The sequence below is a fragment of the Populus trichocarpa genome, chromosome 6 (assembly GCF_000002775.5).
Source record: "Populus trichocarpa isolate Nisqually-1 chromosome 6, P.trichocarpa_v4.1, whole genome shotgun sequence".
Lineage (NCBI taxonomy): Eukaryota > Viridiplantae > Streptophyta > Magnoliopsida > Malpighiales > Salicaceae > Populus > Populus trichocarpa.
Window position 1 is genome coordinate 20,754,343 of NC_037290.2, and position 23,799 is coordinate 20,778,141.

At 30.4% G+C, this 23,799-nt stretch overlaps 1 protein-coding gene across 1 annotated transcript; it reads left to right on the plus strand.

Annotated features, from left to right (window-relative positions):
- The first annotated feature begins 10,960 nt into the window (after positions 1–10,960).
- LOC7479487 (uncharacterized) lies at positions 10,961–12,057 on the plus strand. Its single transcript, XM_052453650.1, has one exon. The coding sequence runs from the start codon at positions 11,374–11,376 to the stop codon at positions 11,938–11,940; it is 567 nt and encodes a 188-aa protein (XP_052309610.1). The 5' UTR covers positions 10,961–11,373; the 3' UTR covers positions 11,941–12,057.
- The last annotated feature ends 11,742 nt before the right edge of the window (positions 12,058–23,799 follow it).

Genomic DNA, 23,799 nt, shown 5'->3' on the forward strand with positions numbered 1-23,799 from the left:
AACCGAACCCAAACCGAAAAAACCAAGCCAAACCGGAAAAAACCAAGCCAAATCGGTTTGAACCGGTTTTTGTTCTTAAAAAAACCCAAACTCTAATACTTGTTTTGATACTAATTTTAACAAATCAATAGAGTGAATATTTGAAAAAAATATATTTTTAAGTCATCCTATCCTAAATCTTAAAAAGTATCCATAACATAAAATATCAGTCCGGTCACATATCTGCATACGTGCTTCCTAGCTGATGGATGTTGAACTTTCAACGTTCCATTCACAGGGACCACCATTCTGATTTGAGAATTCGTGATTCCGGCAGGCATCATCTCCCCTTTGCTCAGGCAACAAGCCTTTTAATTTGCCGTAAATACCAGGCCCTAGCTATAAAACGCTGGACTCTGGTTAATAGTGCCCTTGACCCAAAAGGACGGCCCATTTCAAAGCCCTCAAGAAGGATTTCCCTCAACAGAAGTTGGGTTCTCTTTCTCTTGCCGTAGACATAATAACCTTTAAAAAAACAATCATTTCAATATTTTCGTAGACTAATTCTACAAAGCTACCGCTTTAAAATGCCCCTTTAAATATTGTTAATATTCATTATATTAAAGACTTTTTGAATAGGATAATATTTACCATACTACCATCATCAATGAGAACTTGGTATAGCCAATGATTGAAGAGTATAATGGTGATGACATGGGCGTCTCTACGAGGGAAGGCATTTCCATTTAATATTTGTAGAGCCAATGAGGAGAGGTCTTTGTCTAGAGATCATAATGGCCATGAATGTTAAAAGGAGGTGCATAGAGAGGGTACTTCGAACATGAACGAAGACCCTTAACTGCTTTTATATGGCTAAATATGTTTTTGTAAATTTTCTCACTTGTAGTTGTAATTAAAAGAGGTCATGGGATGTGCACTAGTACTTACATGGTCACGTAAAAAAAATTATAAAGCTTATTTTTCAACCAATTCAATATTATAAAAATTAGATTGAAAAAAAATCAATTAGAAAAAGCATCCTAAAAAAGAATGATACGAGTTAATCCGGGTTAACTTGTTAAATCTATGATCTTAGTCATGAGATCAAGATAAATTCATAGAAAGTAAATAAAAAAATTACGAAGCCTCGCTTCCAACAAATATAATGTTAAAGGTTGGAATGAAGACAAAAAAAAAATCCATGAGACCAATATATAACTCAAAAGAAAAAAAATAAAATTATGAAGCACAATTTTCAAAACAATCAATATTAAAGGATGATTTTTAAAATAAAAAAATTGATTGTTGAGGGGTAAAATTAAAAAAAAAACACAAATAATTAGAACAATTCAGCCACACCCTTAAGTATTTTGTTAGTGTGTGTTTGACATTATAATATAAAGTGTTTTGATTTTTAAAAATGCTTTTTGCTTAAAATTATATCAAAATGATTTTTATTAGATTTTTTTAATTTTTAATATATATACATCACAACCTTTAAAAAGCATTAAAAGGTATCAATTTAATATTTTTTTTCTAAATAAAACATAGCCAAATACAAAAACAAATGGTGACATATGTCAAACCATGCTAATTTATCATGGAACATGACTCACCTCACACAAGGAGCACCACACACACATAAAAAAAAAAAAAAAAAAAAAAAAAAAAAAAAAAACCAATAGAAGAAAGAAGCAAAGGCATGCAATAAACTTTGTTATCTAAAAAACGTCACTACGTTTTGAAAGACATTTTTCTATGGTACATATTTTGAAGTAAGGATAAGGGCGGCTCTTGTCTGTACGCCCTCTCATCGATCAGAGGAGGAGATCTAATCAACAGCAAAACGTAAACTTGCAGAACAGCAGGTGTGATTAAATCATTTGCCAATAATCACAAGTACAAAACCGCCTTAAACCAGTCATTGTCTGAATCTCAAGAGCAGCCGCAGGTCACATCACTACACATGTCATTCCAGTTTAAGTATCACAAGTAAAACAAACATTAATTTTTAAACATTTGAACAAGAAAAACCACTTCCATATTTTTAAATTAAGTTAGGTATCTGCCGGAATGTAAGTAAATTAATTTAGTTTCTGCAATTATGTAGACAACCAGACATTGATTACGACCGTCGCGGATCCAATGATTTTTTAGCCCACCCAATCATGAGGGGGTCTGTCTAGAAGAGTCCCTTCCGCCAGTGATAAGGGCAATCACTTTTAATCACAAGAAATATAATACCACTAGCTACGTGACGGGTTCGATAAAAACACATTAAAAAAAATTAAAAATAAAAATTTGATATATGTATGAAAATATATAATAAGGCAATTGAGTCTTAGTATTGTTCTTCATTTAAAAGGTAACAGTAAATAAGTTTAAACTTGAGATTAAAAAAAGAATATCGATTGAACTAAAGTTTATTGATTAGTTTTAGTATTGTTTGATGTTATTATAATATGGTGCCGGTGATGATAATTTCACCTAACATCTCATTAAGGGAATAGCATCACCCTTTCTAATTATATCATATTTTTTTTACTTCAACTAGCTTGAAGAAAATTCAATTTAATTCCCTAACATGATGTCTTCACCTCCTTTTCTTTTATTCTTATTAGTGTAATATGCATACACATACTTTATGTGGTCCATAAATTTCACTTAAATTAAATTCACTTTATAAATAAATTAAAAAATTTGTGGGACTATTGAAATGCTACTGAATTCACTAAGGAAAGGATAGTATTTGCTAAGGGCGAGCTTGTTTTTAAAGATACTTACAAAGGTTAAGCAATGGTTATCTTTCGTATAGTTATCCTTTGAGAATTGTAACTAGTAAAATATTATATTGATATACAACGTTTGTATACATTGAAACAAAGAATTATATATCAGTTACCTATTGACTCTACTTGAATTTAGTTTACAAACAAAGTGTTATATATTAAACAAATTGTTAACACATGGATACATATGAATAATTGAGACTAGACCAAAAATTCAGTTGGATGGGCGTCGTTATGTTTTTGGAACCCGAGATACTGGACCACTAAACATTTGATAAATCCATCACTCACCATAAATTCCCAAAACGTTTACATGTGGACAGTAAGGTCTAGGTATAGACTATGTATGAGCTCGCAGGCTGCCACATCAAATTCAGGTGAAACAATTATTAAGTATGACTAAACCCTAACCTTAAAAAAATCCACAAATTAGCCAAGCAAAATAACAAATTAATAGAGGAGAAAAATGAACACACCTTAAATTGATTAAAAAAAGGCTTTAATGGGTGGCGCCGGCGGTGGTCGTGGTGAGAGAAAGAGATTACAGCGAATGGATAAAAAAAAAAGAGAATCAACAATGAAGAGAGAGAAAGCTAAGGTCTATTACGATGAAGGAAGATAAAGGGTTTTTTTTAGCATGGGAGGGAGATCAAGTGGGTTAAGCTTCAGGGCGATGCTGGAAAAAAAAAAAAAAAAGGAAAGAAATAGATAAAGAAAAGGGGGGAAAGGATTATATAACTTGAAATCAATTATTTACACATACACTACACAATTATCACACATGCACACGATTTTGTTTTACTATATTCACAACTCCTATTACCGTGTTAGACTAAAAATTATTCTATCAATTGTGGTAGTATGATAAATACTTTGGGTTATTTTGCTAATATGAAAAAAAAAAATCTTATTGGTGTAAAGTTCACACTAGGTGAAACAATTACAGTTATTTGGCATCTACATCAAATCACGTCATATCAGTATCGTACCTTTATTTTGTATATTTGTTAACTTATTAAATTTAAATCACTAATAGACGCGTGTATATCTGGTTCTAGCTAACGATAAGATCTGCACGTCAGATATGGTCCCACGTGTCTATCGAAGAACAATTTAGATTTCTTGTTTAGTTGTCTTGTCTACCCCAACGCGCCTTCCACGCGTTAGTGGTGGATAGTACTAGGCTACAGTAGAGCTCACCATTGGCTCAAAGATTCCATGAATAAACTTTGAATCTTTAAATTTGCCTTTTTATTTAAACCCGAGTTTAAAATTAACCCATATTAAAATTATTTCAAAATAATTCAGTCAACTTAATATATCTAAAGACAACTTGGATGATCAGTAAAATATATGGTTTGACTTTAAATTTTTTTTTCACGATGATATATTTTTTAAAAAAATATTAAGACAACGACATGTTAAATCGACTTGGTTTCGTGGGTTAACCAGTCAAACCTGAGATCTGGATCATGAACTCCACTGAGTTTAATAACTTTATTTTTTAAAAATATTTTTTACTTAATTATATAATAACAAAAATAAATACTTGCAAAATGATTTTACCAAATGCCCTTTTATTTGTTTGAGATTGTAATAACTTTTTGCCTAATTTGAATTCAAAATTAACCCGCAAGGAAGTTTCCCTACATGACTCAGTCAATCTGAGAAGCCTCAAAAGAACCCAATTGACCTGTAAGCGAATGATTTGACTTAAAAAAAATCAAAATGATATTTTTTTAATATTGAGATGACAACATATTGGAAACTGGGGCTTCGCGTCTTAACTCGCCAAACCCGCAACCGGATCAAGAACTCACTACGTATAAATTTTTTTTATTAAAAATATTTTTTTATTTAATAATATGATTACAAAAATAGACTCTTGTAAGAATCAAATAAATGTCATGAAGTTTGTTTGATACTGCGATAATCTTTTTTTTAAAAAGCTAAAATAAATTATAATGACCAATTCAAATTCAATAAAATATTTGTCGCACGTGCGCGCACGACCTGACGGAACATAAAGGTCAAGGAGTTGCCATATAGTTGTTTGATTTAGAATCATTAGGAGACCCGGGTGGACTAATCTTATTTGAAATTTTATGGTAAGGAACTGCTTGTCGTTAGGGAAGGAATTAACACTCCTAACACACCTTACATGAGGTAAACTGTATTATGTGGTCTGGATGTGGTTTAAGGATGTTGATAGCTATGAAAGAATTGTTTATATTAAAAAACAATGATAAAGGAATGCTTAATCATCTAAAATAATAATGATGGATCACTTTGATTGATAAAAGATGATTGATGAAAGAGAAAGAAAAAGGCAATGGGGCATATCTCTTGGTTGTATGTATAAAAAACTTGTCTCGTAAAATTAAATAAAGCTAATTGGGGAGGGCAAAACATTGTTTTATTATGAAAGGATTCATTGTTGATTAGAAAAATATAATGACCATTTTACCTTTCTAAAAAAATTGATGAATCGGTTATTAGAGGTAATATGATCTTTTCGCAAGACTCATTAATCATTATCAGATTGATCAGGAATAAATAAGTGTTTTTACATTTTAAAAGCACATTGAAATGACTAAATTACCTTTGAAAACACATTTTTGTTTAATATGTCCATGTGCTTTTTCGTGTTGTCATTCTTGGTTTTTTTAGTTTTAATACATTTGGCTAAGGAGAAATTTGGTGTTTTAATAAATATAAAATATAATTAAAAAAACAAAAAATAGCAAGTGTGAGCACCACACGCAACAACGCTTTCATTGCTTTGCCATATTCAAGCGGTGCGTGCAGTGGATTGCAATGGAAAAAAAAGAGGGTTCATTGATATTTTTGAATTGTCTCGGTGAACCCTCCCTCATTTGGTTGCCCTTGTAGCTTACTGACTCCCGGTTTGGTGCCAACAACCTTTTTATTTCTTATTTTCTCTTTCTACTTTGATTTTCATACCTGACCCTCTAATTTTTCAGAGTAGCCTTTTATTTTGTTTTTCTTTCAGATTTGGTTCATGTTTTTTCTATTACTATTTTTTATTTGAAATAATTTATAAAATTAGGATTTATTTTGCAATTTTATCCTTCTTCAATTCTTTCATTTGTCAGATTTAATCCTCTTTCTTATGATTGCTATTTATTTTATTTGAGATGATTTATTTTTTATTTTTTTATGATGTGATCATCTTTCAGTTTTTTTTCTATTACATTTAATCATAATTATTTTTATTTCTATTTTTTCCTTTGATAATTTTTTTAATTGATTTTTTTTTCTATTTCATCATTCAATATTAAATTAGTTGGGAATTGAGATTCTTAACTAAACTCAGGTCTAGGATTTAATGAGTTGCAAGTTTGAAAAATTAAATTTTATAAGATTCACCTGAGTTTGTTTGCTCCCCCCTCCCCTTTAAGCTCATGTTATTTTAGTTTTATCCTTCAACATTCATTTAATTCAAGATTGACCTCCGTTGTTTTTTTCAATTAACTTTTTATAGGTCTTTTCGCTAATTTTGAAAATAACTCTGGTTATCTTTAGTCTTTTTATTTGTCATTCTTTGTTGAATTTAACTTAAATTAATTGATTAAATATAAACATGAGATGTTTACTTCATGATATTTTTTTAGTTTCATGATTTTTTCGAGTTTGCTTTTTATGGGGCAATCCCGACCTCAAGGCTCGAGTTATGAGTTTAAAAGGTTAACCCAAGTTAAATCAACTCTTTTTTGGGTCCTTTTTACAATTGATTTTTTTTTTACAATTACATCCTTCAATATTGAGTTTCTTAAGGATTGAGTTTTGATATTTTTTTTTCTCTTTTCTTTCTATGAGATTATCTCGATCTCATACGTCAGATCACGGGTTAACTCGAGTTAATTCAAATTTGTTTTTGTTGTTTTTTTTTAATTTGAATTTATTTTAAATTTCACTATTCAATATTGGGTTGATTTGATAATTGAGTTTCATATTTCATTTAATTTGCTTTCCAAAAAGTTATCCCAGTGTCACGATAAATCATGGACTTAGCGGGTTAACTTAGATTGACTTGAGTTGGGTCTTTTATCCTTTTTTTAAAAGAAATCTCAATATCATCCTTCAACATTTGATTTGCTAAGAACCGAGCTTCAATTTTCTTTTTCATTCTACTTTTTATGGAGTTATCTCATTCCTATTTAATTTTTTTTCTTATTATCAAATAAGATTATAGAGCTCTTTTAAGAATATTAGGAGGATATCTTTTCATGATATTGACAGCTCATTTTTTATAGTTAATATTGCAAAAAAAAAAAAAATTGTTTGACTTATCTATTATCATTGTCTATTTTATTATAATATTATTAAATTAACCGAGCTTATTTGATCCAATCAAATTAATGATTTGACTCTCAAATATTTTTTTTTTTAAATACTACTATTATTTGAGTATTTCTTTTTATGTTAGAAAAAAATTTAATCTGGACTAGATCGTTGCACACTACTCCATTCTAGATATATTGGTCCATGTTCTTGAGTACGTGTACATGACTTTGTGAGATTAGAGAATTAAAATTACATGATTTTATGGCACTGAAGGAACGAGAAATGTTGATAGGATGAAGAATTGATGCCTCATGAGCGATCTGTGTTGTTGAACTCGGAAATTTCTCAATAAAAACCAAACACTCTTCTTCTTCCTCTAACATCCATGAAAAGATCCAGTTGGATAAATTATTTATTATCAGATTAATTACTGGGTTCAAATATCTGGAAAAATAAAGTTTTTACAATTCTTCTGGTTCTGGTGTGGATAACTTGTGTTCAATGAGATAAATTAATAATGAATTTAATCTTAAAAATTAAATCGAGACATCGTTGACTTTAAAACGAAAAAGAAAATTGGTTTTATTTATTTATGAATATCCAATAAATCCTGCAAGGGAAAGAGACGGCCTGGTAAGCAAATATTTGAAAGAGATGGTTTTAGTAGGCACGCAGATAAATAACGAGTATATGAAAACAAAAGAGGGGTCAAATTCTTGCGCGCACGTTTTGTAAAACATAACCAGTAAACGTGCTAGTGTCGACGACAATGACATTCTGTCTGGAAAGATGGATCTGAATGTCGTTAGATTGCTACCATGTCGCATGAAAAAGAAGACTTCCTCCACGGATAAATTAGGTAATTAATACCCAAAATATAAATTAATATTGAAATAACACAAGATAATTTTATTTTTTTTGGTAAAATAGTATAATTTGAGGATGTCTCGGCTCATAAACATGATATTTCAATTATAGTTTGGATAGTTATATCCAGCAATCTTGGTATCTAGAGCCTGTCCAAATAAAGATGTTCCCACAACCATAACTGTTATTAAATAAAAATATTTTGTTAATTTTATTGGGCATGAAACATTTAAATCCAAATAGTTATTTATATTTTTTTCGATTCATACTTGTAGAAGTAGCAAACATCCCTTGACCTATTTGGACCCCCCTTCATATATGCAAGATATAGATGTCTATATAATAAGGTCAATACAGCAAATCCCCAGCTATATGGAGGGATGACATCGAAATTTTCAAGTGTTAGATAAAGCAAAGGAATATATTTATCTGTGAGGTTAGTAAATAATACATTGTCAAACATATAAAGTATATATGCTCTAGTATATCTACAAACAAATTAAAATCATCATAATAATTAATGTTATCATAACAAATAATCATAAGTTGAGGTCTGTGTGTTTTGCTAGTGTTTGATCTGTTTAAATTTTAATTGATGTCACGTTTCAGAAGCGCGACATGTAGTTTTCACATTTAATAAGCGTGACATTTAATAGATGTCATGTTTTTGAAGCGTGACAAGGTCAAACTATGTTATTTCACCAAATCTTTTTCAAACGATATCATCCTTCCAAATTTTTAAGTTTACTCTTCTAATTTGATTAAAAAAAAAACCCTAGATAACACAATATCCTCCAACAAATAATAATAATAATAATAAAAAATACAAGTCTAACCACCAAAGTAAAATACAGAAGTAGTTATATGCTATTAAATTGATGAAATGTCGAAATACCTTTCGAATGCTTGGTTGATTGTTGATTTTCATAGCTAGCTGCCAAGTAGAAATATATTTTAGATTATGAAACTTTGGACTAGTTTTCATGCAACTAGATTCATTACGGTTTGGATTTTGGGCCCCTCACGTCCAGATTATTTATTTACTAATCAAAAGATCTTTCATATATATTTTTTTTATTCGAGATTGAGATGATAACACCAAGAATAAATAGTTGCAATTACTATCTGAATTAACATCTCAATAATTATATAGCATAAAAGCACCTGGGGAGAATTATTTTGACTAGGTGGTGTGGGATGAGATACAGGGACAGCACATAGAGCTAAAATAGCCTTTAGAAAGGGTGTCAACAATATGGATAGAACAGGATACGTTTTAGGAGCAATTAGATGATTTCCCTGAGTTACGTTGTTGGTCGGATTTAAAAAAATAATCTTAAAGCATTGTAAACAGTTTAAAAATTTATTTGATGTGACTTGGTTAATTTGACAAGTCTATAGAAAACTTGAACAATAAAAAAAAAATTGACTAAAAAAAACTTCAATACAAAAGCTTTTTAATTTTTTTTGAGACGACAACATATTAGATCGACACGGGTTAATCCATGTTAACATGTAAAATCTGCGACTCAGGTCATGAGACCACAAAAACCTCTTAGAGAACAAATAAAAAGACATATTGAAGCCTAATTATCAATCATCCCAATGTTGAAGAATGAAATTGAAATAATCAATTAAAAATAAAAGAAAAAACCTAAGTCAACCTGAGTTAACTTTTCAAACCTGAATCATGAGACCGGGATAATCTAATAGAAAAAAAACAAAACAAATTATAAAGCCCAATTTCCAATCAATCCAATGTTGAAGAATGAAAATGAAAAAAAAAATCAATTAAAAAAGGAGAAAAAAAAATCAAGTCAATCAATATTAACTCATTAAACCCTTAACTCAGGTCATGAGACTAAGATAACCTCATATAAAGCAAACCAAAATAAATTATAAAGTTTAATTATCAATCAACTCAAATGTTGAACAATGAAATTGAAAAAAAATCAATCACGGAAAGGATAAAAAAACTCGAGTCAACCGGGTTAAATCACGAAACCCGTGACTCGGGTCATAAAACTGATATAATCTCATAGAAAGTAAACTGAAATAAATTAGGAAGTGCAATCCCCAATGAATTCAATATTATAGGATGAAATGAAAAAAGAAAAACTAAAATTAAAACTAAAAAAATATATTATTACAATTAACAGTACTTTACGAGGAGAGGAACATTGACTTCCTCTTCTCAATTAATTCTTGTTAATACCATAGTTATAAAACCTCTCGGCCGATGAGGAGTCGATTTGGTGATTCGTTGATTTGAAGTTTGACTTAGATAATGTTTTTGTTTTTGGAATTGTTTTGAAAGTTGACATGATGATTATACTGATGTGACTTATAAGATTAACTCAGTATCTAGTTGACTAGCCACACTCCGGTGAAACCTCAATTGGATCAACTCCAAAAGTTTTTTTAAAAATTTATTTAAAATAATATTATTTTATTTTTTTAAAATTTTATTCAAAAAGACAACATTTAAGTTTTTTTTTTTATAAAAAATTAAAATGATATTTTTTGTTAAAATTGACTCAAGTTGACTTTATGGTCTGCAGGTTGAACCAGCAGACCCATAATTTAGGCCTTGAAACAAGTTTGATAACTATGAGTAATATTGCTAATTGTGCCAAAAATTTATTTGTTTAAAAATTCCAACTATTGGATTTATAGATAAGATTCATTTATTCAATATATGATATTCACGTTCAATGCATAAGATTTTTCGAGAAAAAAAAGGTAAGAATTGGTATCACTCTACTTTTATTTTTGATAGCTAATATTTTCTTGCATGTTTTCCAACATTACAGAGAAGCACCTGATTTTCTCTATGTTATTATTAGCTATAATATAGTAATTGTTTTTTTTTTTTAATCCTTGGGTGGTACATACTGACGAGTCTCGTAAGCATTGTCCTAAAAAAAGACCTATTCACAATAATTCCACAACTCTCATATCCCACCAAAAAAACAAAAGGAAAAAAAAAAATTCCTGCTGCGCTCACCCTGGGGGGCCTGGACTAGTAATTTAATCTTTGTATCCTATATCTACACTAGTATCAAAATAAAGCAAAATCCTCTGTCAAAAACACCCTGAAGCTAATTAGAAGACAGAAAAGTAAAGTACAGTCAGCGCAAAACTCGGCAGAAGCTGAGACCCTTTGTCCGTTTTATTGCTCTCTGTGATGAATATTACTAGTACTACCTCTTAGCTTCTAGTTTCTGCGTTGTCATCCAAATCCATGGAGTTATACCAGGTTTCTAGCTCCTAATCTCTACAGAAGGGTCATCTCTTTAGAGATCCTTTGAGCAAGATACTGTGTGTATTCTCTTCCCTTGCCTCCTTTTCATCTTCCTGATTGAATTGGACTCTCTATTCAAGATCAAAACAAGACCTGCATTTCTTTTCAGTTTCGTTTCTTGTTAAAATGATTATTAACATTACCAACAAAACCAACGCCAACAATCAACCTTCCATGTCATTCCCATCATCACAATCATTGATAAGGAGCCGGCCGCTTTTAGGACACGCCAACTCCTCAAGTTCCTCCTCCTGCAGCGGCCGTTTAGGTGAGTTAGCTGGAGGGACAACGGCAGAGTGTGCAGCAATATGTTGTTGTTGTCCATGTGGATTAGTTAACCTTTTGGTTCTCACCATGTACAAGGTTCCTGTTGGAATATGCCGCCGTGCTTTGAGAAGAAAACGAAGGAAAAAGCTGATCAAGAAAGGCCTTCTGCCGCCGCGAACGAGGAGTTGTAGCTGTGATTATGATGGTACAGAATTACAGATTCATCCAATGGCTTGTGTTGAGGATTCATTGAGAGAGTTCGATGAGGAAGCGGCCTTGAAGGAGGAGGAAGCTATGGTGAAGTTGGAGAAGGAGATGTGGGAGACTTTTTGTGGCACTGGGTTTTGGAGAAGTTCTTCTCAAAGAGAATTACCATTTAAGAGAAGCGTTAGTTCTCCAAGAGAGGCACCTAAGGCTAGAATCTAGAGGCTAATTGAATTCAATAAATATTCAGAGCATCAAAACTTGGTGTTTGCCTCTCTTTTTATTATTGCTGCTGTTTCTTTTCATCTATCTGGTAATTAATTTTTTTTCTTACTTTTACTTCTTCTTGTCTCTCTTTGTTTTCTGCAATTTACTGATTTTTTTTTCTTCTTGCGAAACGGTGTTTTCTGTGTTTGTATGATGGTGGGTGATTTTTCTTGTGCTTCATGGTTAAATTAGAGGCTAGAGAGTGTTGAAGGGTCTTGCTTGTACATGTTTAAAAACGGGCTTGCATGGTGTGTCTGATACCCTCTCAATGAATTTCTTATGTTAGATTGTGTTTAATTAGGGAGAAATTTTGTTTTTTTTTGCTTGCTGGCGTTGGCATTTTTCTTTCTTTCTTTTTTGGCAGTGCTACTTCATGTTATCGGAGATGATTAGAGAAGTTACAATAATTTACGCTGTGCGGCCATGTCATTTTTTTTAAGAATTTGATTTTTAAAAATTAATCTTTTTAATTGTTTTGATGTAATGATATAAAAAATAAATTTTAAAATTAAAAAAATATTATTTTGATGTATTTTTAAATTAAAAATACTTTAAAAAACAACTATTATCACAATATCAAATACTAAATAATCATGTATGATCTTTGACTTTTGAGTTAAATAATCAATGCCATTCTATTAAGTTAAAATTAGCCTCTCCTTAGACTTTGATGAATTATGTAAATACTTCGATTTAGATTTGGATTTTCCATAGCTGTGTTTTGTGTTTTAGGATAAGGCATTTCGGCTTCGTCATTTTGTACTCTTTTACAAAAACAATTTTTTTTTATCAAGATAAATGACCCTTTGATGCTTAAGTCAGTGAATTGTAAGAGGAAAGAAAAGTATAATAATGAGAACAAGAAAGTAGGAGAGCACATATTGTGATAGTTGTGTGTGTTGGATTTCACGAAACACGTATACGCAACAGAAACAATAAATTTAAATTTTTTAAGAGTCATGTGGATCTTGTTAGACAGATCTAAAGTTATTTAGGGTTTATATAAAGATTACTTGAAAATCAGATATTCTTTTTGGTTTTGAATAATTGCTTCAAGACTAGATTGTCGCAAACCACAAGTTGTCTAAGTGTCTGACCTCTAACAATAATCCATACAAACCACTAGTAAAAAATCTCTTAAACTCTTTTAAGAGAGAGGAATTGATATGCCTTTGAATACTAGCTCTTTTCTTTTGTGTTTTCCAGGTGTTTTGTATTGTATTGTGCATAAAATAAAAGACAATATTTTATTTATAGAGAAACTTAAAAACTCAATAAATGACAAAATAACAATTTGCCCATGAATAATATTGCATATATTATTTCAGGAAAATTTGAAAAATTTATTCAATAAAGTCCTTACCTGAGTCTTTTAGGTCTAGAATTGTAATTCCATGTATAAATAACATTCTAGTTTTCAATTTTTAAAATTTATTTACAATCAAGTCACACTTGATTAATCATTTCATTTTAATTTCCAACCAATGATTTTTATGTGTGTGACCCATTAGATTTTTTAATAAGTTGGCACAAATATAAATCACAATTCTAAATAAAATAAGATTAAATAAATTAAACAAACTAACTTATTATCAATTCAATAATTGATTAATTTATATTTAAAGATTAAGTGCAATGTTTAGCAATTTGTCAAGATTCCCAAAATATTAGAAAAGTCATAAGTGGTTTGACTTAACCTTTCAATGACCGGTTTTTTAGTGTAACTATTATCACTTCATCAACAATGTTCTGATTTAGACACATATAGAATAAAGTGTGTCTGTTTTGTTAAATTATATTTGTTTTCAACACCATAGTTATTGATTCTTTAAATAATATTTGAAACTCTTTTCAAATCTCTTTCCACATTGTGCAAGGATTAACAATCCATACTATTTGAGGAAAAAAAAACATTTTTCATTCATATAGAGTGATGAATCTTCTTTTGAATACTCAAACACCTTCATATAGTTCATGTTATACTCAATATCTACTCGTTTGTTATCCTTGATTAGAATAACGTGTAAAAGGATCAAACATAAAGCTCTTTAAATAAAATAACTTAGTAATCTTAAGTCCAAGGACCACTTACATAACTGTCATGTGAGTCTTTTCATAGACATAAATGATCTCTTCATGTAGAATTATTATATGGGTCAGTTAAGTGAACATAATATGTACTAGAAAATTTGTCTCAGGCCAACGCACCTATGCTTCTTAATTTTAAGACTTAGGCATATTGGGCCACCCAACCCTAGCCTTTTTTTGTCCTTTTATTTTTTTATGGTTATTTTTTTTTAATTTGATCCTTTCATATTTAGTTAATTTAAGGGTAGAGTTGATGATTTATCACAATTAACTTCGTGAAGGTTTCTCACAATGTTTTAAAAAGGTTTTTTGTTTATTTTTTTTTCAAATTCATTCTTTAATATGGGTTTTTATTGATTTTTTTTCAATTTTATTCTTGAATATTTAATTTATTGAAAATTAAACTTTATAATTTAGGTTGATGCTCAATTTATGATTTCTATTTTTATTATCATATAATTAAATTAAAAATAGTTTTAAAAAAGTTAATAAAAACTAGTAGAGTCCATGAGCTAGATTACGTATTTGAAGAGTAAACCCGAGTTGACCTATATCAATCAAATTATAGTCTCAATATTCCAAAAATAAATAATTGCGTGCATTAAATTCTTTTGAAAAACAAATTTTTTGCGACTAGAAAAAACATTAACAACTCCACATTTTCTAATATGTGTTTTCAGCGAATGGCTTGATAAAACTTCTCTTGCACATTAAAAAGTTACTCACAGAATAACATGGGCAACATATCCAGTGCATACTTAAACAATACTATTGCAGTTATAAATTTGATCTCCCTCTCATGCATATTTTTTCTCTCTCTTTATTATCAAGCTACCTTGCATCATTCATAGCAAAAACTTAAAGTTAAATGTAAAGTCTATATGTTTTGTTCATATGAAAGGGCACCTAAAAACCTTGCAGACCTACACAATAAGAACTCCTCTTTTTTCATAAAGATGAGTGGTTTTAATAGCTAGATGAGTTGACATCCACAAATGTAAAGTAAGATTAAGCCATCATGCAAATTGAAATTTCATTTTCAAGATAGGGTTTAATTGATATTGTGACTTGTTCCCACTACCTCATCTTTGTTATGAAAGCTCCACTTGATTTTACTCTCTACATTTTACAATGACCTCTTTACTCCGATTGCCCCTCAGAAAAGATCAACTACGTAACTGTTGCTGAGTAATGTGTCCTTTTTTTAACTTTAGAGTTGTCCCATTTTTCTTAATATGTCACTATCCCAATCTAGATTTTGCCAGCCCCGCGTGGTTCAGGTCTGAACTGCAAACCTCTGCTGGGTAGATTGTGTAAACTGTCTTTTTTGTTGCTCATTGGACCGAAGACTCTTAACCTGTCCGAAGGGGTGGCACTGTTTCGGCCTTCTTGCCTCCTACAAGCATGCAGGGCTAATGTGCTTGTGTTCTTTTTTCACTCGAGTTTACTGTCCTACCTGCCCAATATTAGTTGTCATGTGTAAAGAGAAGTCACTTTATAAAATACAATAGTGAAAGACTCCATGAATTATGTACAAGCATGGCAGCAATCTCTCACGAACAAAGAAAACGAGTTTAGATAATGCGAAGCATTGCATAAGATGAGATAGTAATTGAACTTCCTGGCTGACATTACTGAGGTGAAAAGAGTAGCTTTTGAAGAAATTACAGAGGCTAGCTTATGGTATTTTCACTGGTCTCCATCAAATTAACTTGCTGGCCATAAGATATTCTTAAGATACACAACTGAAAGGGTGAAAATACATCCCAATTCAACCATATTGGCACTCAATTACCTGATCTGTTTAACAAATTTGTCAAAGTAAAGCAGATTTGGGAAACTAAAAAGAGCATGTCCAAAGTCCGAAAGTTGATACTTAATGAAAAACAAACATTCTATGCTTAAAAGGCGCCGATCTAAGCAAGATTGTGAGCTAATGGACCCTATACCGTCTCATGTAAAGTGAGCTCTGTCATTGCGCCAAGATGTCGATGTCCCTACAAATCATGGAAAAAGAAAAAATACAATCACTTTGCCCCATTTGCGTACCTTTCTATTTTATAAGAGAATCCCCATCTTTTATAAGCTTCTCTTATCATTTACTTCACCCTCGTCTTGTCTGGATATGTATGCGCAAAATTGAAATGCCCGTCATCTTTCGGCTCTTCATACCCCTGTTTTTGTGAATTAAAACTCTTCCGCGTTAATTCTTTATGGAAAGATATCTAAAAGTGAAACGCAATGAGACCAGTGTTCACACACTTTTGAATTATTTAATGGGTCATTAGCCGAACAAGAAAGAAACTGAACTGTTAGTTCATCATAAACAGTTTTTTTCTGTCAGATTGAAGCAACTTGTCATGATTGTAACCTTGTTGCTAAAACTTAAGCATGCACGACAAAATCAGTTGTTTTCACAAGCTTTGCCATCCTATATAATCCTCTTCCCTTCCATGGTATTGAGATGTACCATTCTGCTTAATTCTGAACCCAAAGTGGACACCTGCTAATCCCACAAGTAAAATAGCGTAAGCCTTCTTCTTCTTCCAATCATGTACAATTACCCTTCTTCAATAGGATACCAAAATGTTGCACACGAACCTTCAGCCGTATTTGGCAAAAAACCAAAATTAGAACCTTTTGAGATAACTAGGATCTTCTCCTATGAGGGCTGTCTTTCGAATGTATTATGATATTCCCACTTATCATAATCAATTCATCTATCTACCCATCTGAATATTCTGTTTTGCTTCCTGGTGGACCATTTCTCCGTCTCAAATTTCAGTCCATCCTCTCCTGCAATATTCACACCTAGTTTTGATCCCAGCAATGTGACTATGAGAAATCCTAATACTGGAATTAAAGAATATCTAGTTGAAATAAACATCACCTTATATTATAAGGAAGATATTCTCTTCACTGATCGTCTTGCTTCGGGTTTTTCCCAGCCTTTCGCCATAGAAACAAATACAAGAATCTTAATGTAGTCAAAGCTATCTGCTAATCACAAAGGTATGGCCATGATGGGAAGATCGATTCTGGATGAAATGGATGAGGATATCAAGAACGGGATGGTGAGCTTTAACTTGCAGTTTAATTTTTGATGATCAACAACGACATTGGCAATTTGCCAATGATGACACCCTTTATTTTAGATGGTCAGATAATAATATAAAATTATTTTTAGAATATTTTTTATAATTTAAATTTTTAGATACAAATAATTTTTAATATAGCATAAAAAATTAAATGACCAAACAATTATAAATTTAAATCTCAATATTTTATTTTATTTTATTAAATTTTAAAAATTAAACATAAAGTAATGGTGAATATATGCAAACTTGAAGAGATATATTAAAAAATAATATAAAACTATTTTTAAAATCTCAACTAACAACTCAACTCTTTAAATAGGGGTAGAGATAGTTCTTTATGAGGAGGAATGAGATGGTAAGTAGTGGCGATGAAAAAAATGACCAATTGTTCTACAAGGTTGATTTCTACAGGAATTGCAATTCTTCATGTTATGATTTATTTCCTCATTGTAAATTGTTACAATTCATTAAAATGTGGAGTAGAGGGACTTAAATTGTTCATTTTTATATATATGATGATATATTAAAAGTTTTTAATAGTGTACGGTGCATATATTTAAAAAAAAAAAAGTCCTTTAGACCATGACCCAAACAACAACACCACGTTGTTTGGGCCAACACCAATGCTATACTATTTGGGCCATGACCTAAAAGGCTATTTTCTCACTCTTTTTTTTTTCTCTATACAAACACACTAAACATTTTTGCTAAGTTACAAGGAGTTAAAATACAGCATCGTGCATCGCCCATACACATAAATTTTTTTATGCTTTTAATGACAGGTTCTTTGTAAGTACAAACCTTTATGCACAACTGACACCATATTTTTTAGCCAATGGTCAATAGTACAAACACGCTTCATATTCTATGCAATTAGACATCTCTTTTCTCGACCAATGATTATTTCTAACTAACATATCACTAACAATCACCAATTTCTTCACCAATGAAGGGATAAACACTACAACCAATAGTGAACACCAAACTTTTTACCAATCAATTATCGTGCAACCCTTCATGTCTCGATGCGAGATGACATGACCAAGGTCTATAAACACATTGCGTCACCAAGTAAACACAACAAATCATAATTTTCTCAAACTCAACACTTATATAGACTTGCATTCTCGCTTAATTTTCTCATGTATTATTTCTCTCATACACCTATTAACTTAAGCATTAGAGAGTCTTTTATTTTATAAGGAACTTATTCTTTTAGGAATGATCAAACCTATAACCAAGCTCAAACACCAAACCTATACTCAAAAACACAATTTTATAAGGAACTTATTCTCACACATGCCCAGGATTGTTGCTCGTGAAAAGCACAATTTTATGTGAAGTTTTTTCACGACTTCATTAGTAGCACCGTCTGTTAGAATTGAACAAAAATCCAGTTCATTCTCTTTCACTACTCACCAAAACACTTCCCATGACTAACAAAACATCATGATAAGGGAGAGTAATTGATCTCCCTTTAATAGGGAATCTAGCTCCCCGAAGTATCCAATAACTCTCTCATCAGGTGTAGATGCTCAATGATGTTATAGCGGAAATACAACCACACTTGCATCTTCACACTCTCCCTCTTACACGAGAATGATCTCCTATGCATACATCACTAAGTGTCTAAAAAAGACTCTGATTCCCTTAAAAGACAAGGCATAATGACATGTAAATGAGTAACTCTCACACTTCTACACTCAGCAAAGCTACACCCATTATTCTCATATAAGACGCACTTAACAAGGATTTAATCTCCATCAATCTTCATATGAGTCTCATTCATGTACCCCTCATAAAAAAAAAAAAAAAACTAGGCATGGGATGAAATCCATGACTCTACAAGCCCCTGAACATAGCCCCCATTAAGTGGGAGAATCTTCACTTAGTCATATAATACTTTATACTCGATTCTTGAAAGATCATGTCTCCGTAAAAGCAAGCTTAGATAACTACAAAACACTCACAGACCTTCAAGAACACATATAAAATATGAGAAACGTCATTGAGTTTGTCATATAAAATAGTGATGTAACGTGTAAATTTTTTCTAACAATGCTTTGTGGGCCTACGTGAGTTTGGTACCATAGCCTAAAGCCTGACTATATCCTTATTTTTTGTGATCTCAGTTCCAAACTCATCTTTCTTTTTAGCATAAGCATTCCAACTAAAAAACACCATCAAGATTTTCTTCATCACAAAACGAGAAGATGAGAGCACTAGAGCTTATATTTAAAATTTTAATAAAGAAATGCTCAACTTGAAAAGACTCATTGAATCCATCATCATAGAAGATCATATTAGTTGAGTATATAACCATTTTATATGGAAAAGGTTATACATTTTTCTTGAAAGAAATTTCCTTAGATTTAAATAGGTTATAAAAAACTATTTTTGGGGTGGAAGAAACCAGCATAACTAAACAATATCACCTATATTTTCACCTACTAGAGTCTCTCTAACATCATCAATCTTTAACCAAAGTTTATAAAAAAAAAAAAAAAGAAGGAACACATTCATGATCGCCTGACATTCCATGAGCTCTTGACTACCTCTTTTGACCACCATATAGACTAGGGTGCTAACTGCTGTCTGAAAGATTATTTTTTTACAATATCCTTTATCCATGAAAAGTTACAGGAACATAAGAAAAGCTAATAAGTTCTTCTTTTCTCATTGTGACCTTAGGCATGATAACAAAGAATACCATGCCTTGCAAAAAAAAAAAATAGAAAGATTGATCGCTAGAGGTTATTTTTAGTAGTTTATGAAAGCAAAAAACAAAACCGAGCATGAAATAAATAAGTCTACATATTTGATGATCTACCTAAGATCATATAATCTCCAAATTATCTTCAGGAATCATATCTCCATCATTTGAAATCTTTAATAAAAAAAAAATAATTTTTTCTTTATATCTCTAATATCTCCATAAAACATTCTCCATTAAAATCTCCAAACATGTCTCGATGAAAATCTCCAAGTTAGATCTCTGTATCTCCAATTATATCTTTATAAGTGTTTCTAATACTTTTAAATTAACCAAAGATCCCTCTTCAGGTCCTTATGACTATTTGTCTCTAAAAGGATCAAAGATCCCTTTATAGGTCCCCAGAACTATTTGTCTCCAAAAAAATCAAGGGTCATTCTCCAGGTTTCTGTGACCATATGTCTCCTAAAAGATCAAAGATTGTTCTCCAAGTCTTTGTGACTAATGTTACCAAAGTTATGAGCAAAACCCTCATACAGACATACTTATAATACTCAAAGAGGTAACATTTTCATGTATATATAACCATAATGGGTAACATTTATACTATATGTATTTTTTCCCACTTCTGCTAGTTAAGTATTTCAAACACATTTGTTTAAAAGACTTAGATTTGTGCATATTTTACATACAAAAAAAATGGGCTAAAGCCAAACAACATGACAACAATAATGCCACACCATTTGGGCCAAGGCCCAAACATCTACTTTTTTTTCTCTCCTTCTCACCATATGCATACATTGGATATTTTTGTTGAGTTAGAACACAACATCATGCACCGTTTATGCACACAAACATTTGTATGTTTTATTAATAGATTATTTGCAAGTACAAACTTTTAAATAAGGCTCACACCATATTTTCTAGCTAATGGTTGATAGTGCAAACACACACCACTTTCTAAGTAATTAGACACCTCCTTTCTCGACCAATGACTATTTCTAGTCAATGTGTTATTGATAATCACCAACTTTTTCACCAATAAGGCCAAACAATTATCATGAAACTCTCACATTCCAAGATGTGATGACATGAACAAGACCTATAAATATCTTCGATCATCAGGTAAACACAACAAGTCATAATTTCCTTAAACTCAACATTTCTCTAGACTTTCATCTCCTTTTAATTTTCACATACATTATTTATCTCGTAAAACAATTCACTTAAAAATTAGAGAGTTTCTCATTTTACAAGGAACTTATTTTTTCAAAAACGATCAAAACTATAATGAAGCCCAAAAACCAAGCCCACATGTTTTGATTTAGGATTGCAACACCCAATTTTCATGTGAATTTTTTTCATGACTTCATCACTAGATATACTTAATATTATGTTAATTTGGATATTTCTAAGGGACCATTTGGGAACGCGGTCCAACCCGCGTTCCCAAAAATTTTGAAATTTTATTTTGCTTAAAATTAATATTTTTTTAGTGTTTTTGAATCGTTTTGATGTGCTAATATCAAAAATAATTTTTTAAAAATAAAAAAACATTATTTTGATGCATTTCTGAGTGAAAAACAATTTGAAAAGCAAGCACAACCACTTTCTCAAACACACTAAAATTATAAAATAGCATTGTGTAATCAAACACTATTGATTATATACTTTTGAATATTAAATGGGTCATTAGCCAATCAATCATAAGATCATAAATCCAAACATGTATATCATATTCATAATATTGAGATATTTCAAATTTCCAATATATCAGCATATAATGAACAGTAAAAAGTCTCTTTTCTTCTTCTTCTTCTAATGAACTACAACGTTTTATTATGAACACATTACAAAGTATAAACTACAATAACCCCTTTCATGTTAAATAAAATATTATAAAATACCTAAAATTAAGGCATTTGGCATTTTTAAAACCATTTCCTTTTAATAAAAAGGAAAATATTAAAATTTAAAGACATTTTGGACATAATTGGACATTTAAAGACATATTCACTATTTGGCTTCTTTCTTATAGGCTGATTACAACTTATTCATGGTTTTTGTTTCAAGGATTTTTGGCATCCAGTTGAATTCTAACGAGACGAGTCCCCTTCCCTTTTCTTGGTTCTGATTTCTTCTTTCTTGGAATATCGATTTCCTGGGTTGTTCATCCTTTTTCTGCATTGTTTTTCTCAGCTGTCACTTAGCAAAGACTTTTAGGGATGGATATTTTTTTGTATGAAAGGGGGAACGGATGTCGGTAAAAGCAAGATCGAAAGATGAAAGGAGGTGCTAAGTTCACAAGCATTTAGCATGATATGAAGCTCACAACTATGGCTAAACAAAAGGTAATTGCTTTCTTCTTCCATTTGATTTCACTTCTTAATTTTAGGGTCGATTAAACTTCTCTTCCTTTCTTTTTAATATTATTATTATTATTATTATTATCATTCCCACCACAACTATTATTATCACTATTATTACTATTATTATTACTATCAGTAGTTTTAATACTAATATTATTATTATTATTATTATTATCTTTGTCATTATTGATAATATCATTATTATTATTTTAATTATTTTTTATATTATTATTATTATTATTTATATTATCATCATAGTTATTGATATCACAACCACCCTAATAAACTATCACCATCATCATTATTATTATTATTGTTGCTGCTACTACTATCACTCCCACCATTATTATCTTAATAAATTATTATTATTACCATTACTATTATTATTATTATTACTATTATTATTATTATTATTATTATTATTATTCTACTAATATTAATATTATCATTAATTACTATTATTACTATCATTATTATTATTACAATTACCATTATTATTAGTAATAGTACTACAACTACCATCACAATTATTATCATTATTAAAAAATTTATCACAATTATTATTATCGTTGCAACTATTATTGCTATAAAAAAAAATACTATTATTACTACAATTATTATCACTATTAGCAGTATTATTATTGGTTTTATCATTACTATTATTATTATTTTAATTATTATTATTATCATTACCATTATCACCATTATTATTATTATTATTATTACTACTACTACTATCATAATCATTACTATTATTAATATTATTATCACCATCATCACCATTATTGCTATTATAATAAACTAATATTATTATCAATATTATTAACATTATTATCACTATTAGTACTATTATTAGTAATATTGTTAGTATCATTATTACTATTACTAGTACTATTATTATTACTACAACTACTATAATTATCATTATTATTATTATTATTATCTCAACTATTATTATTATTATTATTGAAATAACAAAAATCATAAACTTGATTTGAATGATAAATTTAAAAACCATAAGAACTTTGACAAAAGGGAAAAGAAAATAATAAGAAATAAAAAAAGACCAAATTGAAATAAATATTATTATTATTAGAAAACAATTAAGAACTTGATTTGAAGGATAAAATTGAAAACTATCAAAACTTTGACAAAAGAACTAAGAAAAAAAAAATCAAAAGTAGAAAGACCGAATCGAAAAATATTATATATACAAATTAGATTTGAGAGATCAAATTGAAAACATGTAAAAGTTTAAAAAAAAGAGAAAATGACTAAAATAAACAATCAAAACTAAGAGGATGGACTCTAAATGACTAAAATAAACAACAATAAGGGATGAATTTACTTTTTTGCTAGTAGGAGAGAGAAATGAAGGGGAAAAGACAGAAAGGACCACCAGCGATAAACAAGCTATTTTTTAGTGACATGCGCCACCTTTACAAGAAAACGACACGAAGACGAACAAAACTATATGGCAGAATCATATTTTTAACCATCAGGATGTGCTGCATGTGCCACTCCAAAAGCGTGGCGTCTCCCACAC